Raw genomic sequence first — 27164 nt, 5'->3', positions numbered from 1 at the left:
TGGAACTAAGGTGTCTGTGAAATGTACAAACATCCCTATCTACATCCAGTGTTTGGTTTGTCCATTCTGGGCTCCTGTAGAGAAACATGGCAGTTCAACATGGAAGCCTCAATAGAAGGTGACCCACAGCATCTGTAGATAAAAATGGCTCATTCTAAGATAACAAAAACATAAAATGTTTTATTTCCTGCTGATTATACACTAATGACATTATACAGATGCATATTATTCTATTTCTGCCAATAGATCCTAAATGTTACACACTGGACCTTCAACTGGGTACAAGTACATCATATAGTATGATTGCAACGCTGTATAATTCTGTGGTTTGTCAGTAAGGTGTAGTAAAAACTACACTGCAGGCTGGAGTCTTTTAACAATGGCAAACAGACGAACCTCCACAGACTGACTAATGCGCATCAGTAGATCCATGTATAGGCTAATACGTTCTCAGGCCAGACTCTTCAAATACTGCCACTTAGTCAGTGGCCCTTTGCTTCAAAATAGTAGGTTTCTCTCTAGTGTCATTTCTGGATGTGGGGTCTGTGGTTAAGTTAGCATTAATTCATATTTCATACAGATCTAGATACATATCCATAAACGTGTATACCACTGGATCGTTTTAGATACAGGTCCTTTTAGTCCAGTGACATTTGGAGCAAAAAAGGTTAACTACAAAACCCAGTGAGGTAAGTCGGAGGATGGCGCTTATGATGATATACTACTGGATTGATTAGTGACAGTATATTGAGTATATTTTTTAATGGCTCAAACAATATGATTTATAATATAGTCTTTTTACATATTAAAACAGTCAGCAATATGTCACTGCCCAGCAGCTTTCATTTCAACTTATATCTACATATCACATCCTTTTCTGTAGGTTTAATGTACTTTAATATTTCTTAAACCACACTGTCAATCCCAAGCCAAGGAAACTTCTGCTTAAATAATAATCTCTTTCATCTTCTATATGTATCAGAGCATACCTATAAGCAGAGCCAAACTGGAATTTTCAGTTTCCTGAGCGCCATTTCCTTTCAGATTTCCGCACTTTTTGCTTTAATTGGCGGGTTGGGTAGTTGTACCAGGGTGCTAGTCTCCTATGTTTTAATATTTTCTTCTTTATAGGGGCGATAGGATATAATTTTGTTCGTAGTGCATTGCATATGCGGTGCATAGTGTATCTATTTTCATTTATAGTCTTATATTTTCTATTATATTTTGTATTATTTTATTCTGTGATATTTTTCGTGTTCTCTTTTGCACTACTTTGCCCTGTTGCTGCTGTGTCAATCTGAATTTCTCCTAAGGGGGATCAATAAAGGAATATCTTATCTTATATCTTATCTTAGTGAGCCTGCAGCACTATTAACAGATTATCAATTTGGGAGGGACTAAAGTTGTTATAGGACTCAGTCATTCAGACATGTCATTGAATTAAACATTGATGAATCTCCTCAAATTGATTAAATGTTCAATATCAATGCCATATGATAGAACAAGGTCAAGAGTGTGATTAAAACAATGAGTTGGTTTATTTACACTCTGACAGAAGCCAATTGAGTCTATTAATGATATAAATGCATTACTAAGGCTGTCATTGTCAACATCCACATTAATATTAAAATCACCTACAATAATTACTTTATCTGATTTAAGGACTAAACTTGATAAAAACTCTGAGAATTCAGATATAAAATCAGAGTACGGTCCAGGAGCGTGGTACACTATAACAAATAGAACTGGCTGCAATGTTTTCCAGTTTGGGTGAGAAAGACTAAGAACAAGGCTTTCAAATGAATTATAATTTAGTTTAAGTTTCCATTTAGGCGCTAATCATATTTTTCCTCCCCCCCCCCCCGGGTGCTTTGTGGAGTGTGTGTATTTATTTGACGGGGGGTGGATTCATTTAGGCTAACATACTCCTCGTGGGACAACCAGGTCTCAGTAAGACAAAGTAAATCAATATCATAATCTGATATTAATTCATTCACTAAAACAGCTTTAGAGGACAGAGACCTGATATGTAACAGCCCACATTTCATTCTCTTATTTTGTGCTACTGAGGAGTTGGTTTTAATTTTTATTAGATTTTTATGTTGAACTCCTCTTGTTTTTATTTCTTTAAATAATTTAGGTGGTCGGGGGACAGACACAGTCTCTATGGGGTTTTGGGTGGGTGACTGTTCTAATGGAAGAGCAGAGAAGTGTGTAAGACAGCAGCTCTGCTTCCAGGTCCCAACTCTGGACTGTCAGGTTTTAGAAATAAACTTGGTCATATTTCTAGATAAGAGAGCCGCTCCATCCCAGCCGCCCTGGCTTCCCGGCTGCTTGGGAACTACCGGGGGACGGCTAGCAGAAGCTACCTTGGGGCGGCCCGCACCGACTACTGGGGGCTGGCTAACTATTGCGGCTAAAAATATCTCTGTGGTGCGGTGTCATGCCTCTAGTTCACTGAGCCTCGCCTCCAGCACAGTAAATAAACTAACTCACAAAAAGAATTTAAATTTGGGAACAGGGCAACATCCCTACAACAAAGTTGTCGGATGGGGGAAGAAACAGATAATAAGACAGGCTCCAAACAAACCAATAGTTTATCCCAATGAAACTATTTTATTGTAGGTAAAACCAAAAGTGGGCATATCTGGGCAATGCTATTGTTACTAAAGATACTATTTACTAAAACTGCAGGCTTTAACATAGAGATCAATTCTGCTCAAAATCTGATCATGTCTTATTTGGCCATGTCTTTATCAGTCTACTTTTACACTGAATGATCAGTGTGTAGGATGGCTACAGTGGCACAAAATTCTTTAAAAATGTGAAAGGCCCTATCTACAGCCAAGGTTTGGTTTGTCCATTCTGTATCAACATGGCGATTCAACATGGTGGACTCAGTAGAAGAGGACCCGCCATTTCTGTAGATAAAAACCAATAGACCCATCTAGATGTTACACACTGGACCTTTAAACATTTTTAATAATGGCAACAGTATGGTGCAACGGATGGCAATGTTGGTTGGTCCAAATCAAAATATCTCAGCATGAGATGGATTGTAATGACATTTGGGACAGATGCCCTCCATGCGGCTTCATACCCCACCAGGAGCATTTCCTGCCAGCTCAATCTGCTCTGTGTTACTTGACACGCCCTTAATCAAAAACTACTAGCCGTGTATTGTCGGCAGAGCACAGCTGCTTCTGGGACACTTCTGAAACATGCTGCGGTGCTTCTGGTGGAATCACAAACATTGTCAAGAATTGCAGCAGTCAGCTCTGGCAGCCGGAACACAATGCAGCCGTTCACTATGTTCACACTGCAGGCACAAGTGGCCCAAATCAGATGGTTTTGCTCATATGTGAATCTGATCTTTTACATTCTGGTTTAGGCCACTCTCATTTGTGGTCCAAATCAGATACAAGTCTGATTCTTTGCAAGTGACCTCAGTGTGAACAGTCATATTGGAATTCATCTAGATCTACATTTGTTATGCAGGTCACTTTAGGACCATGACCTGTTCATGCTGGAATCTGATATGGGCCACATAAATAATTTAAATGTAATGAAATAAATAAAAACTGAGCACTAAGGCTTGCACTGTGAATGTAGCCTCTGTTATGGTGCCCATAAATGAATCCTACTAACTTGGGTGGTCCCGATATTTCTTGTACCAAGCATGTTGACTAGTGTAATGAATAGAACTTTACCAATGTTTATGTTTTTTATGGTCTTGCCAATGTTGCTGTACTGTGTACAAAACAGGTTCCGAAGGAGAGAGCCCAGCTAAGGAGGATGGTGTGTTTTTGTATGGGTGTTTGGAAGCATTTAGCTGTGCACGCTGCTTTTTGAAATGTTATTTCAAAAAGCATATTGTCAGTGTGAGTACCTTTTGAAGAGGCACATGCTCTGTGTTCGTAGTCAATTTTGCGCTGTACCTAAAAAGCTGCCTAAAAGAATCCCCACATCCAGGTAATGAGAGGGAAGAGGAGTGTTTGTGCATTTGTGTGTTTTAAAGGATAGCTGTTGTGCTGGCTCGGTTTAATTGGAGTAATACGGATACAGATGCAAATGTCCATAGGCCTACATTGATACACTTAGAGCTGCACACACACAAGCACAGCTGTTAAATGCACCACTGATTCATTTCTTCTCTCCTCCACACACTCATCCTGTTCTTCCTCTCTAATTACAGAATGAGCAGCGTGGGCAGCTCATCCCAATCTGGAACTCTGTCACTGACATTTACCAAGAAATGGGACAGCACAGATAAAAACAGCCACCAAAATGTTCTGTGTCTGTCTGTTCTGGTTAGAATGACAGAGTCTTATGTACTCACCCCTCCACTCATGTATCCACCATCTATCTGTTCCGCCATCCATCAGTCTATCTGTTCCTTAATCCCTCCATCCATAAATTATGTTATATCACTACACCAGTGAAGCCTGAATCCAAATGAAAAGAATCATGAATAAAAAAACTTCCTACAGAGAATAGGCATCATGAGGGGGAACTTTTTTATCATTTAAATACAAATTAGCAATTCATACCTTCAGGCTTATCATTTGTACTTTTAAATAAGTTCATTTGTTTCCGTGATTTTAGAATTTGTGTGAATTATTCATTCAAATTAGCAGAACATCTCATATCCCGTTTAAGGGATGTCAGATAACTCAACATACTGTGTATATAACCGTGTATATGCACACAAATTCACACACACTTTCACCTATGAGAATTTTCAGTTTGGCTGACAAACAGCCTGTGGAAGCAAAATTGCAAGTGCAAATTTCCTAGCAAGGCAGAGATGCTTGTCTTTGTAGATTTGGCACAAAAAGGCAATAAAAAAAAAAATTGGTATTGGCATCGGCTGAATTTCTATTTTAAACGTTAGTATCAGTATAGCATAGTAGCTGATTTCGGGAAATACCTGGCTGGCTGACATCACAACTGCTGTAATGTTTGATTGAATGAATACAAATCCCAGTTCAGTCAGGACCACTTTTGTTAAAATAACTTTTATTCCCATAAGCAGAATGTTACATTTGGCAGTATGGCTTTGTTCTGGGACCTCCCTGCCCTTCCATGTGCATACATTGAAAAGTTTAAGACAAGGAGAGCAGCAGCAGAGACCCCCCAGGGTACAGAACAGAGCAAGCATCAATGGCAATCAGAAAATGACATTAATTAATTAGATACAACATAAAAAGGAGGAGCTGGGGTGGAGGTGGGTTGCAAAATGGCTTGTAGAGAAAGCAGCAAAGATAGGCAGGCTAAAGCAGCTTAAATAAGGCGCCCTGAATGATATTTCCCAATTGGATGCTTGAGGGAATCAGCTGAGCTGTCAGCTGACTGTGTATGGTTCCCAATAGGAAGCTTAGGAATCAGCTGAGCCATCAGCTGATGTGTGTTTACGACTAGCTGTGATCAGCTGATGTAGCTGGAATTGAGAGCTGAGCTTGACTTTGTGGCCTGCCTGAACTAACAATGTGCTTAATTTGTTGTACCTTACTGTGCAAATCTGGACAGGAACTATTCAAAAACACCAGCAATGTTAAATGTCAATTTTAAAATGCAAATGCTAGCAAAGGATTCTGCCAACACTAACCCTGAAATTCCACTGGGTACAGCAACAACACTTTCAGGCTGTGCTACAACCGCCAGAGCTGATGGTGCCCGTCCCAGACAATGCTTGAGATTCCACCAGAATGGTGCAGCACGTCCCAGAAGTGTCTCTCCACTCTGCTCTGTGTAGAATACATGGCTGGTCTATTTTTTACAAAGCTGCGACCCACTTGCGTCAAGCAGCACAGAGCAGAATAGTGCTGGCAGGAAGTCAGACACAGAAACGGTATAGAGAATCCGGAACATTTTCTAAATAAAATACTGTGTGCAGACTCTAGATGAAACATCCTCTACACTTGGTGGGATTTAAAGATGCATCAGATCACAGAGCCAAACCGCGTTACATTTACAACGTCATAAAGCCATGCCCGGTGGGGTATTTAGGGGTAACGTAACTGCCATACGATGTCCCTAGCAGAAACCAGATTTCAAGTTGAAGCAGTTGTTGCTCATGTCCGGCAACTGGGAGCCCCCTAGTGGCGACATGGGTAGTTCCCAATGATGGTTACTCCATTGTTGAAAAACCCAACCTTGAAATCATTTCAAGTTTAATACTACTGACTGGTCTCACTACTATCTTTCTTATTCGAGTCTCCAAGGTTGAGAGACCACTCTCAAAATTATCAAATCAGTCTGCACTGCTGCCAGTGATAGAAATGTTGAGGTCAGGGTTGCTGGACGAGTCTGCAGCATTTGACGTGGTGAGTGAACAAAACCTCCTGTCCACCCTATCTTAACTCTGCATCTTGGGTACAGTGCTTCTCTGGTATCTCATGGGGTGGCTTAAGTTTGCTTAGGTCTGCCAAATGAATAAATGCACATGTTCTGCCCACCAGGATATAGCGCAGAACACAAGGCCATTACCTTTCACAGTGGATGGTAAACCGTGTTCTGTATGTATCTGGCAATATGTGTGATATAGAGTAATGGCAATTAATTTTTTTAATTGAACTGAGCTGCAGAAGACAGAAAACACATCCTTTGTAAGAAATGTTTGTGTGTAGGATGGGTGTGTATATACAAATTGATACATGAATCAGTTTTTAGCTTGAGTGTGAATGTGCATGCACTTTGATAGAAAGCGTGGATGTTTATTTACCCCCCATTGTCTCGACAGGCTGGCTGACAATCTCATCAATCGTTGCGTGTGAGCAATGCGAGCCTCCCTGCTCTCAATTATCTCTGTGTAAGGAGGGAGGCAGGTGCTGCAGATGGAGAAGGCGCCCATTCATTACCAGCACCTCCATTACCGTCATTACCAGCCTGCCACGAGCACACAGGCTGAAGGAGGGACACAGAAGACGCCAAGCCTGTCGCACTCATCAACAAACTAGGGACATTAAGACAGTGACCCAGTTTCCACTTGGTGTTGCAATAAGGCCTGAGGGATGGGGCCTGGATGGAGATACAGGAGCATCAAATCCACATGATATCACCAAAACAGCACCTGCAAGTCAGACATGAAATTAAGCAAACTAATGTCCTGATAAGACTACTCAATATTGGCTGAACAAAGACCCCACAGACACTGGTGCAAAAATGAGCATCAGGCATGACAATTTGTTTATCTCCTGGACCACACAAAGCCCCAACAGAAGGACAAGCATCTCAGATTTACTTTTTTCTCTTACTTTGGTTTGGTCACTTTGATCACATAATTTAACATTGTGACCATCTCAAGACATACACTGTGTTTTTGTTCTTTTTCTTACTAAATAGTAAATATAATTGGCAGTCAATAGGATGTTCTATTCCTCAACAGTTATATCGTAATCTGGATCTTATTAAACACAATTACCAATGATGACAATGGCAATTTTTGCAAAATAACTCAAAATACAGTGTTCCAAATTATTATGCAAAACAGAGTTTCAGAACACTTGAGAACCGAAATCTGTTGTATTTTTTGCATTAGAGGGGATAATTTTTCTCAAATCAAAGCTATTTAAATCAAAAACATCTTTAAAGATCGAGTTACATAGTAACATAGGAGCCCTTCTTTGATATCACATTAACAACTCTCTCATCCATTGAACTAGTAAGTCCATGTACAGTTTCTGCCTGTATTTCCTTTGAGTATGCCAGAATTGCCTCCCAGAGCTGCTGTTTTGAGGTAAACTGCCACCCGCCCCTCAAACTTCCTTTTAAGGATGCTCCACAGGTTCTCCATAGGGTTGAGGTCAGGAGATGATGGTGGCCACACCGTGATTCTTTCTCCCTTAATGCCCATAGCAGCCTAGGCCTCAATGGTATTTGTTGCAGCATGGGATGGTGCGTTGTCTTACATGAAAATGATTTCACTCCGGAAGGCATGGTTCTTCTTTTTATACCATGGCAGGAAATGGGCAGGTAGGAACTCCACATATTTTGCAGAGGTCATTTTGACACCGTCAGGCACCTTAAAGGGGCCCACCAACTCACTTCCCATGATTCCAGCCCAAAGCATCCCTCCACCACCTCCTTGCTGACGTCACAGCCTTGTTGGGACATGGTGGCCATCCAGAACTCCATCCATGTGGACCATCCAGTGTAGCACGGCATACATCAGTGAATAAAACTGTTATGTTCATGTATTTCTGAGCCCACTGCAATCATGTCTCCTTGTGGGCATTGTTTAAGGGTGGCTGAAATACAGCTTGATGCACATCAGCAAGCCTCTGGAGGATCCTGCATCGAGAGGATCTTGGGACTCCAGCACCAGCAACTTCAAATACCTTTTTTACTACTCATCAGTGGCTTTTTCACAGCTGCTCACTTAATATGATGAATTAGCCTTACAGAAACTTTCCTTAACACACCTTTATCTGAATGAACCCGTCTGCGCTCTGAATCAGACACAAATCTTTGCACAGGACGATGATCTCTCTTAATATTTCGTAAAAAATCCAGTGGTTTCGTATCTATTGAAAGATACTGCACTATTTCACGCTTTTCATCTGCAGAAAGATATTTTCTTCCCAGAGACAGCTCTGGTTAAAGTTAATAATGACCTTTTGATTGTTTCCGACAATGGACTTGTCTCTGTACTTGTATTATTAGATCTTAGTGCTGCATTTGACACCATTGACCATAATATTCTTTTACAGAGACTTGAGCATCAAATTGGCATTAAAGGAACCGCATTAAGCTGGTTTAAGTCATATTTATCAGATCGTTCGCAGTTTGTACATGTTAACGATGAATCCTCCATAAATACCACAGTTAGTCATGGAGTTCCACAAGGTTCTGTACTTGGACCAATACTATTTACTTTATATATGCTCCCTTTAGGCAACATTATTAGGAATCACTCCATTAACTTTCATTGCTCATTGTCCCCCATTGTTGCTGTTGTCATGTTCATCATCATCAGTCACTACTATTAGTGTAGTTGTTGCTACTGTTGTTGCTGGGCACCTGTCTATCTGTCTGTCTTTCTGTCTGTCTGTCTGTCTGTGTGTCTCTCTCTCTCTCTCTCTCTCTCTCTCTCTCTCTCTCACCCCAACTGGTCGAGACAGACGACCACCCACCTAGAGCCGACGGATCTGTCCTAGGTTTCTGCCTTTTAACAGGCAGTTTTTCCTTGCCCTTGTCGCCAAGTGCTTGCTTATGGTGGTACTGTTGGTTCTCTGTAAATAATGTTATAAAGAGTTCGGTCTAGACCTGCTCTATTTTAAAAGTGTCCTGCGATAACTTCTGTTATGAGTTGGCGCTATACAAATAAAATTGAATTGAATTGAATTATTTCATAGATTTAATGGCGTGGTCTTTGTTAGTGAAAGACTAGTTAGGGTTTTGATCTGATTTCTCAAAGGTGAATGGGAACTATTGAACATGGACTCCCCCAGATTTTGAGCTGTAGAGAAATTATTTAGTTTTTGAGGTGATTTTTATGATACTCAGGAGTCTTTTTCATGTGTTTACTGTATATTAGTGGAGTATCATGCTGCTGCCAGTGTTGACATTCTTTCTCAATTTGGGTCAACTGCTTTTGGGTCAGGTCTAATCATCCTCAGGTCTTTTTGTGGACCAACTCTGATTCTCCTTGGTCCATTTTGGATTGTGTCTCTTTGGCTGAAATTGATGCATACTGGGTTCAGGCTGAGCATGGGACTGCTTCAGATCAACTATGGATTTGACAGTTTATGGGGAAACCACAGTTCTTTGGAGGTGTAGATTGTTTAACTCTCCGTCAGTAGAGGTCTTCATGGGCCCATTTGGTCCCTAGTCGCGACCGAGACCCAATCATGACCTGAGTCAGACCTCTGTCTAATAGTGGATCTGGCATCAATTTCTGAATTTCCTCAAGTTCTTTTTGGATCAGGAACTTTTTTCTAATTTTGTGCTTGTCGATTTTGGTTTTTCATCGATCTGTTTGGGGTCAGGTCCAAATTTTTGGAGCCATTACTGTAAGACATGTGCTGCACTGAAAGGAATAAGGGAGCGTGGAAGAAATCAGGAGGGTCTTTACTCTTTTCTCCTCTCTATCTCTCCATTTCTCTATTTCCACCCAAACTCCCACTTCATGTTAAGAGGTGAAAAATGATAAACAAAGAACAGAGTTGCCTATCTTTCTCTCTGTCTGTCTCTATCTATATCTTTCCCTCCCTCTAGCCTCTGAGGGGAATCAATGCAATCTTCGTACCTTTGAACTGCTCTTTTTCTCACATCAAACCACTATTGCCTGTAGCGTGGTGCTCTTTCAGCTCTGAAAGTGTCGGACAAGTGGGATGATGGATGTTTACAGCCAGTAAAACAGCTACTATTAGACCTCAGCGTTTTACTTAAGCCTTGGATTCAGTTGTCAGTTGTCTGTCTGTAGCCTTTGGGGGCTGATAACACTATCTTCGACATTAGCTTTTCTCCGGAAAGGTCCGAGACGGCCTCCCTTCAAACCCAGTATGGCCTCTGGGACAGGAGAAAGACAACAAACAAACAGAAATCTATTTCATTTTTCTTCTCTTCTCTTCCCGTGTTTGTCTGGTGGATACGGGGGGTTAGGGAGCTTAGGGGAGATGTTTGCCGAGTGGAAACGGCAATGCATTTCATCAAAAACAAAACAAAAAAGAGGGAAGAAAAATACACCTTTGTGCAAGATGAATGTGCGCAATATGTAGGCCCATATGGTGCAATCCCATTAGCCTCTGCAGCCTTGCATGTTGAGGTTTGTCACGAGCAGACGGTGTGTAATAAATGTTTAGGGAGGGAACAAGGCTTCTGTTTACTCTTGGAAACTGGAGCGAGACACAGGCTTGGAGTGATACAGGTTCTGGAAAGCCAGTGCTGGTATTTGGTTGCTCTAACAGTGCGGGTTAATAAAATAGCTTTACACACAGTGATATGGTCATTAAAGTGTGTTAAATGCATGGGGAGATCTACTTTGATGATGTCAGAGACCAATGAGTTTCAGTATGTTTAGTATGTAAGGTGACCATTTATACCTGAAAATCTGCAATCATTCTTTATTCTTGCCTTGAACAGAAATTACATTTTCTTGCTGCTGAAATACTGGATTGAAGCATTCAATGTAGTCTGTCTCACTCTGCCTTTATAAGCGTCTAACCCAGTGGTTCCTGATCCTTTTGGCTTGTGACCCTTTGAAGAGAAGCCATATGTTTGTCCGTGGGTTCTTTTCAGTATGCTAACTTAAGCTTCCTTGCATACTCTCTCCTCCCGTAACCCAGAAATTCTTAAAATTCTTAAATCATGGATTCTTTGAATGCACCTGGAGGAGACGAGGAGTGAGGAAGAGCATAGAGCAAGGAAACACTGGTGTATCCCATGCAGAATTCTTTGAATATGCCACACCTGCCTATGTGGAACAGGAGTGCTACTTGTATGTTTGGCATAACTGACTACCTAACTGACAGTATTCAAACATAACTGAATGATTCTTTATTCACACAGTTTATTACAGCTAAACTAAAAGACAGTTATATAATGAGATGCTATGTAATATAATGCAATATAACCACCTTGTGTGTGTGATACATCTAACACTTTAGACTATATAGGAATATATAGGATGATTTAAAACAGCAGCAGTTTGTGTGTTTTTTATTTTATATTCTTGTGCAGGTATGTCATGCATTTTGCATGCATATTGTGCAAGTAACAATGATGCAGGTACACAAATAGATTATAAGATTTAAAAAGAATATTAACCCTTTAAGCGCCAAAGTCGCAAAATTTCGACACGAATCAAACAGCTGTTTTCTCCGAATAGAGTGTTATATCTCGTTCATACTCCCCTCCACTAGTTGGCAGACATCCCGTACTTAGACCTTAGCTCGGAAGTACGTCATGCTTCAATGCAAAATGTTCGAGGAAGTCCCGTCCAAACTGTTGGGTGAGAAACCGGAAATAGTGTGCCACGGCGCTATTTATGCTGAAGCGGTATTGCTGGATTTAGGAGTTATTGAGACGAAATAAACAAAAATGATGAGCAAAAAGTTGATGCTTAGGGAAGTGATGGGTCTCCTTTTCGCTGACTCTGACTCTGAAGGGGAAAATCTACCTTTGGGAGATGACGGTCAGTTGATTAGTGAGCGTGCTAGTCACAGTGCGTCTTTGCATAGCAATGGCGCTGCCGGGCAAAGCGAGAAAAACACACAAGCACAAACACACGACCCTTTGCCTGTCCATTTGTTAGGCTATGTGGTGGGGTGGGGGGGACGCCTACTGTTATTATTATTATCATATTATAATGATATAATATAAAATAACAAAACATGGCTAAAACCGTGGCAGAGCTGCTGAGGGAGGCCGCTGCTGCTTTGGAACAGCATCAAGTTCTTTCTTCCAGCACGCCAGTAACAACACCTTCTGCTCCTGATTGCCATAACAATGCTCGAGGTAAGATTTGAGCAAGAAAAGCTAGCAAAATAACATGCAGTTGCCGGATTGATTTATTATGATGTTGTTACAGCACTATTAACGTCATACCTCATGTATTTCCATTGAAACAGAGAGAACACTAGCAAAAATATTTTATATTTTGAGAGCGTATTGCTCCACCTTATGGATACGGTGCTCAGGAGCAGGAGGTGTTGTTACTGACGTGTTGGAAGAAAGAACTTGATGCAGCGGCCTCCATCAGCAGCTCTGCCACGGTTTTAGCCATGTTTTGTTTTCAAGTTGCTGATCTGTGTGATGCGTCCATATATCAAATGTGCACACCGCCCTCTACCGTATTAGATGGGTAGCACGGTCAGCACGGAGCTGAAGAAGAGCAGCTACTGATGTCAGTCTCCTGCGCCGCTCAGATTGCCAAATCGTTTTCGAATTATGGGCACTATTTTGCGGTGCAGACCACGAAAACGAAATAGCAATCACCTCTTTGTTTTCTTTTTGATTATGGCATAAAATGTGCAGAAGAAAATGTAAATGCAAATAGGATGATTGATTATTAATTTTATTAATGAGTCAGATAATGCAGCCACATTCTTAAAATAAAAAAGCATTTCTGCAAATTTAAATTTTCAAATTTTACATTTCAAATTGAATTTTGGTATCTATTTGCTAGGCATATTTTGAAAATTAAATCTCAAATGTCTTTTTCTTTTATATTTTAATTAAGTAAAAGATTGAGCAGTCTTGAAGAAGAAAATTAAAATGCAAATAGGATGATTGATTATTAATTTTCAGTCAAATAATGCAGCCACATTCTTAAAATGAAAAGGCATTTCTGCAAACGCATTTTAATTTAAATTGCATTTGCATTTAAATTTTGGTCACGATTCTCTTCCATACAGGCTGGGCTCCAACCCAGGCCACTGCGATAAGGTGCTCTACCAGGTGAACTACTGTGTGCCTTGTAAATAGATTTGTACTACTCAGCAACTACAAAGGAATTTCTGAGCATCAGTTTCAGGCTTAAATTTACATCTTCTGGTTAGTCTCACCTACTTAAGCCTGTCTATTTAGAGTATGGATAAAAAAAGTTTTTTAAATATATATTGAAAAGGACAGCACAATTTCCCAGCTTTCAACTTAAGGTGTCCCCATACACAATTACTGAATGCTGATCAGTTCTTCTATAAATATGTTATCAAACAAGCTGGGAGACATTCATTATATCAGGTGGATGACACCACGCTGATATTTCAGTTATTTCGGGGAAAAGAAGAGACGGTGGATGCTTCTGGAAAGCTCCTGTTTATGAAAAATAGCTTTTTTGAGGGGGGGTTGGGTTGATCCACAGATATGGGTTTCCTTTATAAAACACTCTCTCTCTGTCTCCCTTCTTCCTTCTAGATCCCAATCTCTGAGACGATACCGCGCAAAAGCTTTATTAATGTTGCGTCTACCGCAGGAAGACAACCCCTATGGCAGTTGATAGCAGGGTGGTAACGTGATTCTGTCACCCCTGCAACCTCCCTTACACATACTCTCATTGCCCTAACTCACACACACGCAAACACACACAAAGGCATGCATGTGCTGCTAGATGTTATTTGAAGGGACATCAGTTTCTATGAAAGATATTAGCCTTGCAGCTGGGAGCCAGCAATCATGATGAGGCCTGCAATCATCGGCGGTTAGGGGTGAGACATTGGTTAGAGGAGTCATCCTGTGCTTGGAAGGTCACAGGACTGATATCCATTAAAAGCAATCTCCCTCTTAATTAAAGATGGGCAAGGTGTGGCACAATTGGATCTTGTTTCTTAGTTATAATAGAGTTAAAAAAAGGAAAAACAACATACGATACAATAGGAAGCAAGTGTGAACCTATCACCCATTGGTTTGTGAAGTACCATTTTGAAGCCTTGAGTTCTCCATATTAGCAGCAGTGACATACTGCGAGGTCTGGTCACACTCATTCTCATATTCCAGATTTACAGTATTCTAAAATATGTTTGTGAAAAGATTTGTGGAGAGAAATAGTCAACACAATAACAGAATTTTGATTCATATTTCATCAGCACTGCCTAGATTGACAGTTTGATCTGAGTTTGGCGCGTTGGTTATTGTGACATGATGGCGCCCCGGACGGCTGCCTCAGTTTGATGGTGCGCATTGTTTTGTCTTGTTTAGTTCTTTAATATTTTTTTGTTCTAATAGTTTTTGGAGCTCTTTCAGCAGAAAATAACTTATGAACATCAGGGGAACAACTCCAGCCAATTTTCTCCTCTCATCCATGAAATTATTGGACATTCTGGTCAAAGGTGCTCTCACCTTTGCTCATGCAGGGAAATGCAGGAGGAGAGGGAAACGTGCCGTGTGTCTCCGCCAGCACAGACATCGCTCACTGTGCAACAAACTGGACGAACTTCAGCTACTGGTGGGGGAAAACAAACTTTCTTCTGTTTTATGATTCACAGAGAAGTGACTGTGTGGATCAATACCGGACTCTGCGCTGCAGCTGGCAGGCTTCCAACCTTTCAGAGCGGATCGCAACACAGAACTCTCCTGCAAAACAAAAGGTGGACGTATCGGTTTTTACACCAACTGTGGCTGGTGTAATGATGTGACAGTGATCCTGCAGCACTGTTCTCCTAATCTGGAATAATTTTTCAGAAACTACAAACCTTTCTACTCCTCCTGAGTTTGTTACTGTGTGTGGAGCGGACTGACCCGGACTCTTTAGCAGAGATGTTCACGTCTTTTTTGCAAGTCCAAGTCTCAAGTCTTTAAAAAATAATAATATCTTATTTATTCTATTTATAAGGCCAGTTTAGGAGTAACCAGGAGACATTTCACTGCATGTTACTCTGGGACTTCTGTAGTGACAAATAAAGTAATCTTGTAATCTTGTATATCTAACATTATTAGTCATGCAATAATAACGAATCATCCAATCTCAGTTATAGTTAGCTACATCTGCTGGACACAAAATGAACACCATTCAGATGCTGGTAAATCATGCAAGTGGCTGGTACTGTATGCTGCACTCACCAGCCAAAATAACAATGGTAATCTATTGAGTGGCTGGTAACATTTCAACATTCAGTAGTCTAGCCATTTTGCCAGTGGACAAAAAAGTTAAAGGTTTGCACTCTGCAACCGTATTGTTTAATTACACTGGGTCTCTAATGACACATTCCTCTATCCTCTCACTCAAACTCAGTGTAATGGTAACCTGGTAAACCTGTAACATTAACGTTACGTGGTCAACAAACCTGCCTGTAAGCCGACAGTATGTAGTACTAGTAACTATGTATTTTTCTACGGTTAACGTTAGCCAGTAGATGGTGGCAACGTAGATAATTACGTTACCCGACCTTTTTTTTTTTACATCATGGCAACGCCACTCAATGCAAACAAGTGCGGCAAGCAAACTAACATTCACTTATCTATTCAAATATTCACTTACAAACGCAAACTCGAGTCTCCATCTCTGCTCTTTAGTTATTGTCCTTGGTGACCTCAGCCACAAACATCCCAAAAACAGTTTATCACTCTTCAACTACAATCAGCAATGCATATCACTCCGTCCCACGCGCCACACTGGACCTCTCTGACCACGTCATGGTCCACCCGATTCCTACATGCAGGCAGAAAGTAAAGCTCTGTAAACCTCTTGTAAGACCACCAAAGGAGTGGACCAGTGAAGCTGCGGAGGATCTTCAGATGTGTTTGGACTCTACTGACTGGGATGTTTTCAGGACTGCTACCAACAGTCTGGACGAGTACACAGAAGCTGTGACATCATACGTCAGCTGCCGGGAGGACTGCTGTATACCATCATGCACCATGGTGAGTTATAACAGAGACAGACCCTGGTTGCAGAAGGAACAAGCGTTCAGGAGTGGGGACAGGGACAGGTTTAAGGAGTCAAAGTACAGGTTTAGCAAGGCGGTACTAAGTACTCTGAGAAACTTCAACACCACTTCTCCACCAATGAATCTGTCTGGAAGGGGCTCAGACAGATAACCAACTACAAACCTAAAACCCCCACTCTATCAACGACTAGCGCCTGGCAAACGAACTGAATAAGCTCTACTGTTGCTTTGAAAGACAAAGGGACAGTCCTGATACCATCCCCCATGACACCCCTCCACTAGCTCCATCTCATCACCAACCAACTCCACACCTCTGTGACCCTTCCCTCCTATACCACAGAGACGACTCTCTGCCTCCAGGTGAGGTCAGGTGACGTCAACAGGTTCTTTATGAGGCAGAATCCCCACAAAGCAGCTGGACCAGACTCTGTCTCTCCATCCACCATGAAGCACTGTGCTGATCAGCTGCCAGTGTTCACTGACATTTTGAACACCTCACTGGAGAAATGTCAAGCCTGCTTTAAGTCTCCATCATCGTCTCTGTCCCCAAAAAACCAAGGGCCACAGCACTCAATGACTACAGACCTGTCGCCCTGACCTCTGTGGTCATGAAGTCTTTTGACCGCCTTGTGCTGTCTCAACTCAAAGCCATAATGGACCCACTCCTGGACCCCCTGCAGTTCGCCTACAGAGCCAACATGTCTGTAGATGATTATTGCCAAGTAAGTTTTCACATACGAGGAACTTGCCATGGTACATTGGTGCATAAGAATAAAGAAGATAAAAAATAAAGTGCATCTCTTCCAGTGTTGCATCAATTGACACCAAATAAGATGGTCATACATACAGAATAAGTAGACCAGGTATTGTAGCCATGACGGGTCATACGGGGAGTGCATGTGATTGACTTCTTTTCAGGACAGCTGACAAGCAGGGTGACTGGAAATAAAACAGTGGTACACACTGCTAAGTTGACATGTGTCAAAAAAGATGTTTTACCTGCATCATTCGCTGCTGGTGTTTGTTTCCCTTGCAACCACAATGCTGAAGATTATTAAGATTTTTTCTGTTTAGGTTTTTGTTCATATCCTTTACCCATATCCCACATACGGATGTTTTGTTTACGAATACCTGTACCTATGCCCAAAAGGCACTTTTTGTGGGTTGTTTGCAACCTTGTGCAAGACTCTGTTCCATAAATAATAACTGTTCTAGGCCCTGGTGTTTTTGCTAGGCCACTAACAACTGATCTCTGGTACTCAAATGTGACAGCTGAGAATGTTATGGTTTGGGGTTTCAGGTGTTGTTTCCTGTTTTATTTTGAAATGCTCACCTCTCCTCTTGTGTCACCAGTTCAGATTTATACCATTGTATTTTGGCCCTGTTTACACAACATTTTTTGCAATTGTAAAGTTGTGTTGTGGTTCAACCTTTTCGTTCACACAACCCCATTTTGGGGCCCTGAAAACGCAAACTTTTGAAACCAAGTTCCAGAGTGCAATCTTTTGGAAACCAATTACCGTCACCCGGTAAAGTTTTTTCTTGGTTCGTCTTTGTATGTCCGTGTATGTGTGAGCTGCTTCTGCCAGCCCTATGTTTCCCTATACCCTTTCAACTGTATATTGTCCATGAAAAATCTAAAAGTTCAAATGATTTAATTTACAATGTAATATAGTTTAAACGTAAATGTGAAGAGTGGTAACCAGTGAGCAAAAGAGGGAGAGCGCAGTTGAAATAAATGGAAGTTTAAACTGTACTGAAATATGTGGATAATGACTGCCAACAGATCCTTTTGCTGGGAGACTTGCATGGCTTGCGGTAAAAATAGGCGAGACCTCAAACTCTTGAGGAGACACGGGCAGTGTGAACACTGAACAAGCTGTAAGCCTTACACTTTTGTTAACTCATGTACTACTAATTGTACTACAGCACAGCTCTGCCTTCTAGTCTGCATTTCAAATCCTCATGTTCCCTGTTATTCAGCTTGCACAACTGAAATGAGAATCCAAGCGGTCTTATTCCACTTTGATGTCACAGAGATTGGACTAATTTCTCTGGCTGGGAATCAATCCTGTGTTTCCCTCAAATGAAAGCAAGCTCCACTGAACTATGGGTGACGATAACGCTCTTCTTCGTCAACATGCCATTACCAAACACTCCATCCTTGTGCTTTCATAATGAGTTGTCATAGACGTCTGATAGAATGCAGGCTGATATAATTATAGTTGTTTTACTTATAAACAATTACGTATTATTAAGTGCTGCAAATCAATTAAATTCAATCCAAAAAATATCTTGTTGGCTCTTAATAAATGCAGTCGGAGGAGATGCCTATCGCTCAACCTCCTGAGAGTTGCATATTAACATGAACTTCCTCCTCAATGTCTGCAAGGTTAATTCTATAAGCAGGTTAAATGCTGAACCGCATTGACATAAGTCAAAAGCAGAAGAAGCCATTATTACATTGTATGTAAATGTATTTTAGTAAATTAAAAGACCCTTATGGTTCTATGGCACTGATTCTTAAACTATTCAATTCAATTCAATTCAATTTTATTTGTATAGCGGCAATTCAGAACAGAAGTTATCTCAGGACACTTTTCAAATAGAGCAGGTCTAGACCGAACTCTTTAAAACATTATTTACAGAGACCCAACAGTTCCACCATGAGCAAGACCTTGGCGACAAGGGCAAGGAAAAACTGCCTGTTAAAAGGCAGAAACCTAGGACAGACCTTTCGGCTCTAGGTGGGTGGTCGTCTGTCTCGACCAGTTGGGGTGAGAGAGAGAGAGAGACAGACAGACAGACAGACAGACAGACAGGTGCACAGCAACAACAGTATTGGCAATGGCAATCTAGCAGGACCATGGCAGGAGGCTCCACCAGGATCGACAAGAACCTGTGAGACGAGAAAGCACAAGAACTCCGGGGAAGAAGTGAAGTTAGTAACATGCATTAATGGGGCATGAATGAGTGCAGAAAGAGAGAGGAAGGGAGGAGCTCAGTGCACCATGGGAAATCCCCCGATAGTCTAGGCCTATAGCAGCATAACTAAGGGATGGTTCAGGACTCACCTGATCCAGCCCTAACTATAAGCTTTATCAAAGAGAAACTTCTTAAGGCTACTCTTGAATGTGGAGAGGGTGTCTGCCTCCCGAACCACAACTGGAAGCTGGTTCCACAGGAGAGGAGCTTGGTAACTGAAGGCTCTGGCTCCTGTTCTACTTTTAGAGACTATAGGAACCACAAGTAGCCCAGCATTCAGAGAACGTAGTGTTCTAGTGGGGTAATAGGGTACTATGAGCTCTTTAAGATATGAAGGGGCCTGACCATGAAGAGCTTTATAGGTGAGGAGGAGGATTTTAAATTCTATTCTACATTTTACAGGGAGCCAATGCAGAGAAGCTAGTACAGGAGAGATGTGATCTCTTTTTCTAGTTCCTGTCAGTACTCGTGCTGCAGCGTTCTGAATTAATTGGAGCGTCTTAATGGACTTATTGGGGCAACCTGATAATAAAGAGTTGCAGTAATCCAGCCTTGAAGTAACAAATGCATGGATTAGTTTTTCTGCATCTGTCTGTGATGGGATGTGTCTAATTTTTGTAATATTACGTAAATGATAGAAGGCAGTCCTAGAGGTCTGCTTTATGTGGGAGTTAAATGACAAATCCTGATCAAAGATAACTCCAAGATTCCTGACAGTGGTGCTAGAGGCCAAGTTAATGCCATCTAGAGTAACTATATCTTTAGACAGTGAGTCTCTAAGGTTTTTGGGGCCAAGTACAAGAATTTCGTTTTTTTCTGAGTTTAACATCAGAAAATTGCAGCTCATCCAGGATTTTATGTCCTGAAGACATGTTTGTAATTTACATAATTGATTAATTTCATCGGGCTTGATTGATAGATATAACTGCGTATCATCTGCATAACAGTGAAGGTTAATGGAGTGATTCCTAATAATGTTGCCTAAAGGGAGCATATATAAAGTAAATAGTATTGGTCCATGTACAGAACCTTGTGGAACTCCATGACTAACTGTAGTATTTATTGAAGATCGTTAACATGTACAAACTGCGAGCGATCTGATAAATATGACTTAAACCAGCTTAGTGCGGTTCCTTTAATGCCAATTTGATGCTCAAGTCTCTGTAAAAGAATATTATGGTCAATGGTGTCAAATGCAGCACTAAGATCTAATAATACAAGAACAGAGACAAGTCCATTGTCAGAAGCAATCAGAAGGTCATTATTAACTTTAACCAGAGCTGTCTCTGTGCTGTGATGAACTCTAAATCCTGACTGAAAATCCTCAAATAAACTGTTGTTATGCAAAAAGTCACACAACTCTTTGGCGACTACTTTCTCCAGAATCTTAAGAGAGGAAGGGGAGGTTAGAAATCGGTCTATAGTTGGCTAAAACCCCTGGGTCAAGAGTGGACTTTTTAAGAAGGGGTTTAATTACAGCTACTTTAAAGGACTGTGGTACATATCCTGATAATAAAGAAAGATTAATCATATCCAGTAAAGAAGTGCCAATTAAGGGAACAACTTCTTTAAGCAGCCTAGTTGGGATCGGGTCTAATAGACAGGTTGATGGCTTTGATGAAGAAATGATTGAAGTTAACTGATGAAGATCGATAGCAGAAAAACAGTCTAAATATATATCTAAGTTTACATTGGCAGAAGTCCCTGAACTTGGAGAGCCACTGATAACTGTTGATGGCAGTTGGTGATTAATTTTTTCTCTAATAGTAATAATTTTATTATAGAAGAAGCTCATGAAGTCATTGCTACTTAAGTTTATGGGGATATGTGGCTCGATAGAGCTGTGACTCTCTGTCAGCCTGGCTACAGTGCTGAAGAGGAACCTAGGGTTATTCTTATTTTCTTCTATTAGTGCTGAGTAATAGGCTCCTCTGGCATTACGGAGGGCCTTTCTATAAGTTTTAAGATTATCTTGCCAAATTGAGCGATATTCTGATAATTTGGAAGAGCGCCATTTCCTTTCAGATTTCCTAGCTATTTGTTTTAACTGGCGGGTTTGGTGGTTATACCACGGTGCTAGTCTCCTATGTTTTAATAATTTCCTTTTTATAGGAGCGATAGAGTCTAATGTTGATCGTAGTGAGCCTGCAGCACTATCGACAAGATTATCAATTTCAGAGGGACTAAAGTTGTTATAGGACTCTGTTAAATTTAGACATTGCATTGAATTAAACACTGAAGGAATCTCCTCCTTAAATTTAGCTACAGCACTGTCAGATAGACATCTGCTGTAGAAAGTTTTGCCTAATGGCTTGTAATCTAATAGTATGAATTCAAAAGTTATTAAATAATGGTCAGATAGGAAAGGATTATGTGGGAAGACTATTAAATGTTCAATATCAATGCCATATGATAGAACAAGGTCAAGAGTGTGATTAAAACAATGAGTTGGTTTATTTACACTCTGACAGAAGCCAATTGAGTCTATTAATGATATAAATGCATTACTAAGGCTGTCATTGTTAACATCCACATGAATATTAAAATCACCTACAATAATTACTTTATCTGATTTAAGGACTAAACTTGATAAAAACTCTGAGAATTCAGATATAAAATCAGAGTACGGTCCAGGAGCGCGGTACACTATAACAAATAGAACTGGCTGCAGTGTTTTCCAGTTTGGGTGAGAAAGACTAAGAACAAGACTTTCAAATGAATTATAATTTAGTTTAGGTTTAGGGTCCATTAAAACGCTCAAATCATATATGGCTGCTACTCCACCTCCTCGGCCTGTGCCTCGAGGAATGTGAGTATTAATATGACTGGGGGGTGGATTCATTTAGGCTAACATACTCCTCGTGGGACAACCAGGTCTCAGTAAGACAAAGTAAATCAATATCATAATCTGATATTAATTCATTCACTAAAACAGCTTTAGAGGACAGAGACCTGATATTTAACAGTCCACATTTCATTCTCTTATTTTGTGCTACTGAGGAGTTAGTTTTAATTTTTCTTAGATTTTTATGTTGAACTCCTCTTGTTTTTATTTCTTTAAAATAATTTAGGTGGTCGGGGGACAGACACAGTCTCTATGGGGTTTTGGGTGGGTGACTGTTCTAAAGAAAGCGCAGAGAAGTGTGCAAGACAGCAGCTCTGCTTCCTGGTCCTAACTCTGGACTGTCAGGTTTTAGAAATAAACTTCGTCATATTTCTAGATAAGAGAGCCGCTCCATCCAAAGTGGGATGGATGCCGTCTCTCCTAATCAGACCAGGTTTTCCCCAAAAAGGCTTCCAGTTATCAATGAAGCCTGCATCGTTTGCTGGACACCACCTCGACAGCCAGCGGTGGAATGACGACATGCGGCTATACATGTCATCACTGGTCACATTGGGGAGGGGTCCAGAGAAAACTACGGAGTCCGACATTGTCTTAGCATAGTTACACACCGACTCCACATTAATCTTAGTGACCTCCGATTGGCGTAATCGGGTGTCGTTACCGCCGACGTGGATAACAATCTTACTGTATTTACGTTTATCTTTAGCCAGCAGTTTTAAATTTGATTCAATGTCGCCCGCTCTGGCCCCAGGGATACATTTAACTTTGGCCACTGGCTTCGCTAACTTCACGTTTCTGACTATGGAGCTGCCAATAACCAGAGTTGGTTCCTCAGCGGGTGTATCGCTGAGTGGGGAAAATGTATTAGAAACGTGAAGCGGTTGGTGGTGACCTGTGGGCTTCGGCGTTTTAGTCTTCCTTCGCTCAGTCACACAGCCTCCCTGTCTTCCCGGCTGCTCGGGAACTACCGGGGGAACTACAGATCTAACAGAAGCTACCTTCGGTCGGACCGCACCGGCTACTGGGGGCTGGCTAACTATAGCGGCTAAAGACATCTCCGTGGTGCGGTGCCGTTCCTCTAACTCACTAAGCCTCGCCTCCAGCGCAGTAAATAAACTACACTTAATACAGGTACCATTATCTTTATAGGAGGCAGAGGAATAACTGAACATCTGACACACTGAGCAGGACAGAGCAGAGGGAGAGGGAGAAGCCATAGCTAACTGCTAATGCTAATGAAACTAGCGTGTATGAAAAACTTTGAAAATAGCGAAAAGTCACTAAAAGAAGGAGTAACTCCGAGTGTTTAGGTAGAACTAGTCTACGTTTAAATGCTAAGCGGGAAAATAACCGCTGTAACGAGTAAAACTAATTTAGATTTAGCGTTCACTGACAGAGCTACAGCACCAAACAGTGTACACAGAGCAGGAAGTAAACCGGAAATGAGTCTGTACGCTTACCGTAGCACGTCACGACAAGACAACTGGAAACTATGGTACCTGCACTGCCTCTAGTGGTACACAAAACTAAAATAGAATTGATGAAAAATTACATTAGTTAATTTTAAAACAATTAGAACTAGATTCAGATTCAGATTCATTCTTTATTGTCCTCAGTGGAAGAAATTTGTTTTCACAGTCTGTACAAAGAGCCCCTTCAGCATGAGTTCTACACACAAACTACACATAGTACACATACAGACAATATACACATATCTACACATATAACACAGGAGTGACATCGTTAACTTGTCTGTGAGTTTAAAGGAGACATATTATGCCCTTTTTCAGGTTCATAATTGTATTTTGTGGCTCTCCTACAATAGGTTTAGATGTTTTAATGTTCAAAAAACACATTATTTTACTCATACTGCCTACAGCTGAGCACCTCTTTTCAGCCTCTGTCTGAATCGCTAGGTTTTAGCGCCTGTCTCTTTAAGACCCCCCTCCCGAAAAGCCCAGTCTGCTCTGATTGGTCAGCATTATGACGCGGCTCATGCGGATGACGCGGCTCACGCGGATGACACTCCGGCCCCTCCCCTTCGTTGCCGGCAGGTAGCTCCCCTAACTGCTACTGAGATTAGCTTCATTTCTACCGTCAATATTAATTCAATAACTGCTTCTAAAGCAAAAACTTCACCAGCGGACATGTTAGAGCGGGAGTCTGACCTGAAATCACAGAGAAATGAACAACATCAACAATCAGTATTACAGCTTTCTGTGACGTTTTCCTCAGGTAAATACTGCTATATTAACTACATATACATACATATAACTAAAATATATATATATATATATTAACCTCTATCTATCACATAATGTTAGTGTTTATACCTTAACTATGAGAACCAACACTGTGTTTTATGCTTGTCTTTACAGGTACAGCAGTGAGCAGTGACCTACAGTCTACACAGCCCAGTGAAGTTAAACATATTATATATTACATAATATTAACAACATTAGTCAAGCAGTTGTTTCTAGTGAAGAAATACCCAGTAAATGTACCAAAGTAATCAGAGTAATAGTATGATGATTACTGTAACCTCCCATCTGTTATATTCTTTATACACATTAGTTTACTGAGACCATGGAAACAGAAACCTGCAATACTTTATCCTGTACAACATGTCAACATAACTGAAGGAATCACTCATCTAATAAAGTAACTTGTTCATGTGGTTTAAAAACTGCTAAGTAACCAACTGTTAACTGTACTGTATCCATATTTCATAGTCTGATATTTTAACTTAAAAGTATTATTACCAAAGTTAACCTTCAGATATGTGTAAAAGCTGCAATTATGTTTGAACCCCATTAAAAATACTGTATACTGAATATTCTATCATTTATATTATATACTGTATTATGATGTCATTTATCTTCCAATGTAATAAAGTTTGAATGTGAGACAGTAATGTATTGTGTTGCTTACAGTCATTAATACAGGTTTAAGTTCCACAATTTCATATTGATAGATGTAACACGAATCAGGTTTTCAACTCTTGTACATCCAGGAAATCTTCATAAAACCTCTGAAATAACATGTTATTTATATAAAACCACACTTATTACTGAATTTAAAAATGACCAAAACTCTTCTTAAAAATAAAACTTTATTAATGTTTCATTCGTATTCCAGTTACACATAAATATGAATTGTGTGTATGCTAGTAACAAAGCTATAACTTCAATGTAAACTGTGCAGATCATGTCCTCCATCAAGGTTTATGGTTTCTAGTATACTGAAGTGTGAGCTGGTAACGGTGCTCTGCAGTCAGTGTTCATCTTCATCAGTCTTCCTTTGGATACCCAGACTGTCCTGATGCTGCAGCTGTCTCTGTCCTCTGATGGGTCCAGGAACACCTGAGCTTCATCAGGTCACCTGTAAAACATGGAGGATTCAGTGTTACTTGTAAAGCAGCATATAATATACAGTATAATATAATATACAGTATAATATAACATACAGTATAATATAACATACAGTATAATATAATATACAGTATAATATAATACAGTATAATATAATATACAGTATAATATAATACAGTATAATATAATATACAGTATAATATAATATACAGTATAATATAATATACAGTATAATATAATACAGTGTAATATAATACAGTATAATATAATATACAGTATAATATAATATACAGTATAATATAATACAGTACAACAGCTCATTGTGGCTCACAAGTAGTCCTAAGTTATAAAATAAAATAATAAGCAGTGTCTCTGGTGGTTCCTGGTTGCAGCTAACTGTAGTGATGTGTTGTTGAAACAGTCTGAGGTTACCAACACAATGTCTATCTAATGGCAGCAGATACACACACAGGACATTTACTGACTGTAACTGATGTTGGAACAAGTTCCCGGTGCAATAACAGACATTTAGCAGTGAGCCTCAGTGTTTATAATACAACAGGAGATTATATGAGTATAGGTAATTACACTGGACCTGCACTTATATCGTCAGTAATAGCAGTACTTCAGTAACGCTAAATAAATGGATCAGAAAACTTTTATTAGTCGGTTTGATTCCACAAAACAACCTAGTGAGCAACCCCAGCTGCTGGGTGCTCTGTGATTCTCTGTATAAACTTATAATAAACTTTGTGTGAATCTCTATAACAATATCAGCAGGGGAGAATATGGAGACATCTGCACCAGCTGGTTAATACATTAACTTCACCTTTAAGTTTCATGTTCATCTTGCACACATTTAACAAACATTTAACAAACATTTAACAAACATTTAACTAACAATAAACGTTAGCATCACTGAGGCTCCTGTAGCTAACAGCGGTTAGCATGTGCTAGCAGTACACGAACAATGAAAAACAGCATCAATTGTTAAAAATCCTTCCAGTGACTTCCTCTGCCGTCTCTCCACAGACAGTTGGTACAATCCCTCTTTCAGGAACAGTCTTTCAGTCAGTCCAGTGTTGTACTGACCGAGGTTGTGAAAACAGTCCGACACAAAGTGGTTCAGACACACATTCCGGTTTTTGTGACTCTAGCCGGACATTGCCGTAAAACATAATTTACATACATTTACATACATTTACATATGTAAATTAGTGTTGGGCTGTGCAGCCAATGACTGAACAGTTTGTCTGTTGAGGCCTTTGCCCAGACATTAGGCTGCAGACTGCAGGCTGGACTTGCTTGTTCTCCACTAGCTTGCCTTTTATAGTAACAATGGCGGAGCTCCGATAGTCAACAGGAAGTAAAGAGAGGTGGGTGGCAACAGGGAGAGCATGTGACGTCACAAACTACACACTTCTGAACCTGCGTGATTTCTCTCCTATATTCTGACTGAGGCAGCCCACAAAAACATGACTGAGTCATTTTTTTCCACTTGCCTGCTGATAGGCCCTCCAGAGTCCCAAATGTACATAATCAAATGATTCAAAAGTTGGTTTTGCATAATATGTCCCCTTTAACGCTCTTATAGCACAGGGTACAACACTTTTTCCAAAGCGTGCCTTTTTGTAG

The 27164-nt window shown here is 40.5% G+C and overlaps 1 protein-coding gene across 1 annotated transcript in view; it reads right to left on the bottom strand.

Moving 5' to 3' along the window:
* Window positions 1-22155, bottom strand: part of LOC127375101 (uncharacterized) — a 249471-nt gene extending 227316 nt beyond the window's left edge. The window contains exon 1 of the mRNA XM_051420937.1: window positions 21123-22155. Within this exon, the coding sequence (XP_051276897.1) occupies window positions 21123-22155 (1033 nt within the window). The remainder of the gene's footprint in view (window positions 1-21122) is intronic.
* Window positions 22156-27164: the final 5009 nt, after the last annotated feature.

This window comes from Dicentrarchus labrax, unplaced genomic scaffold (genome assembly GCF_905237075.1).
Source record: "Dicentrarchus labrax unplaced genomic scaffold, dlabrax2021, whole genome shotgun sequence".
In the NCBI taxonomy this organism is placed as follows: domain Eukaryota; kingdom Metazoa; phylum Chordata; class Actinopteri; family Moronidae; genus Dicentrarchus; species Dicentrarchus labrax.
This window is presented reverse-complemented; position numbering and strand designations above follow the sequence as displayed.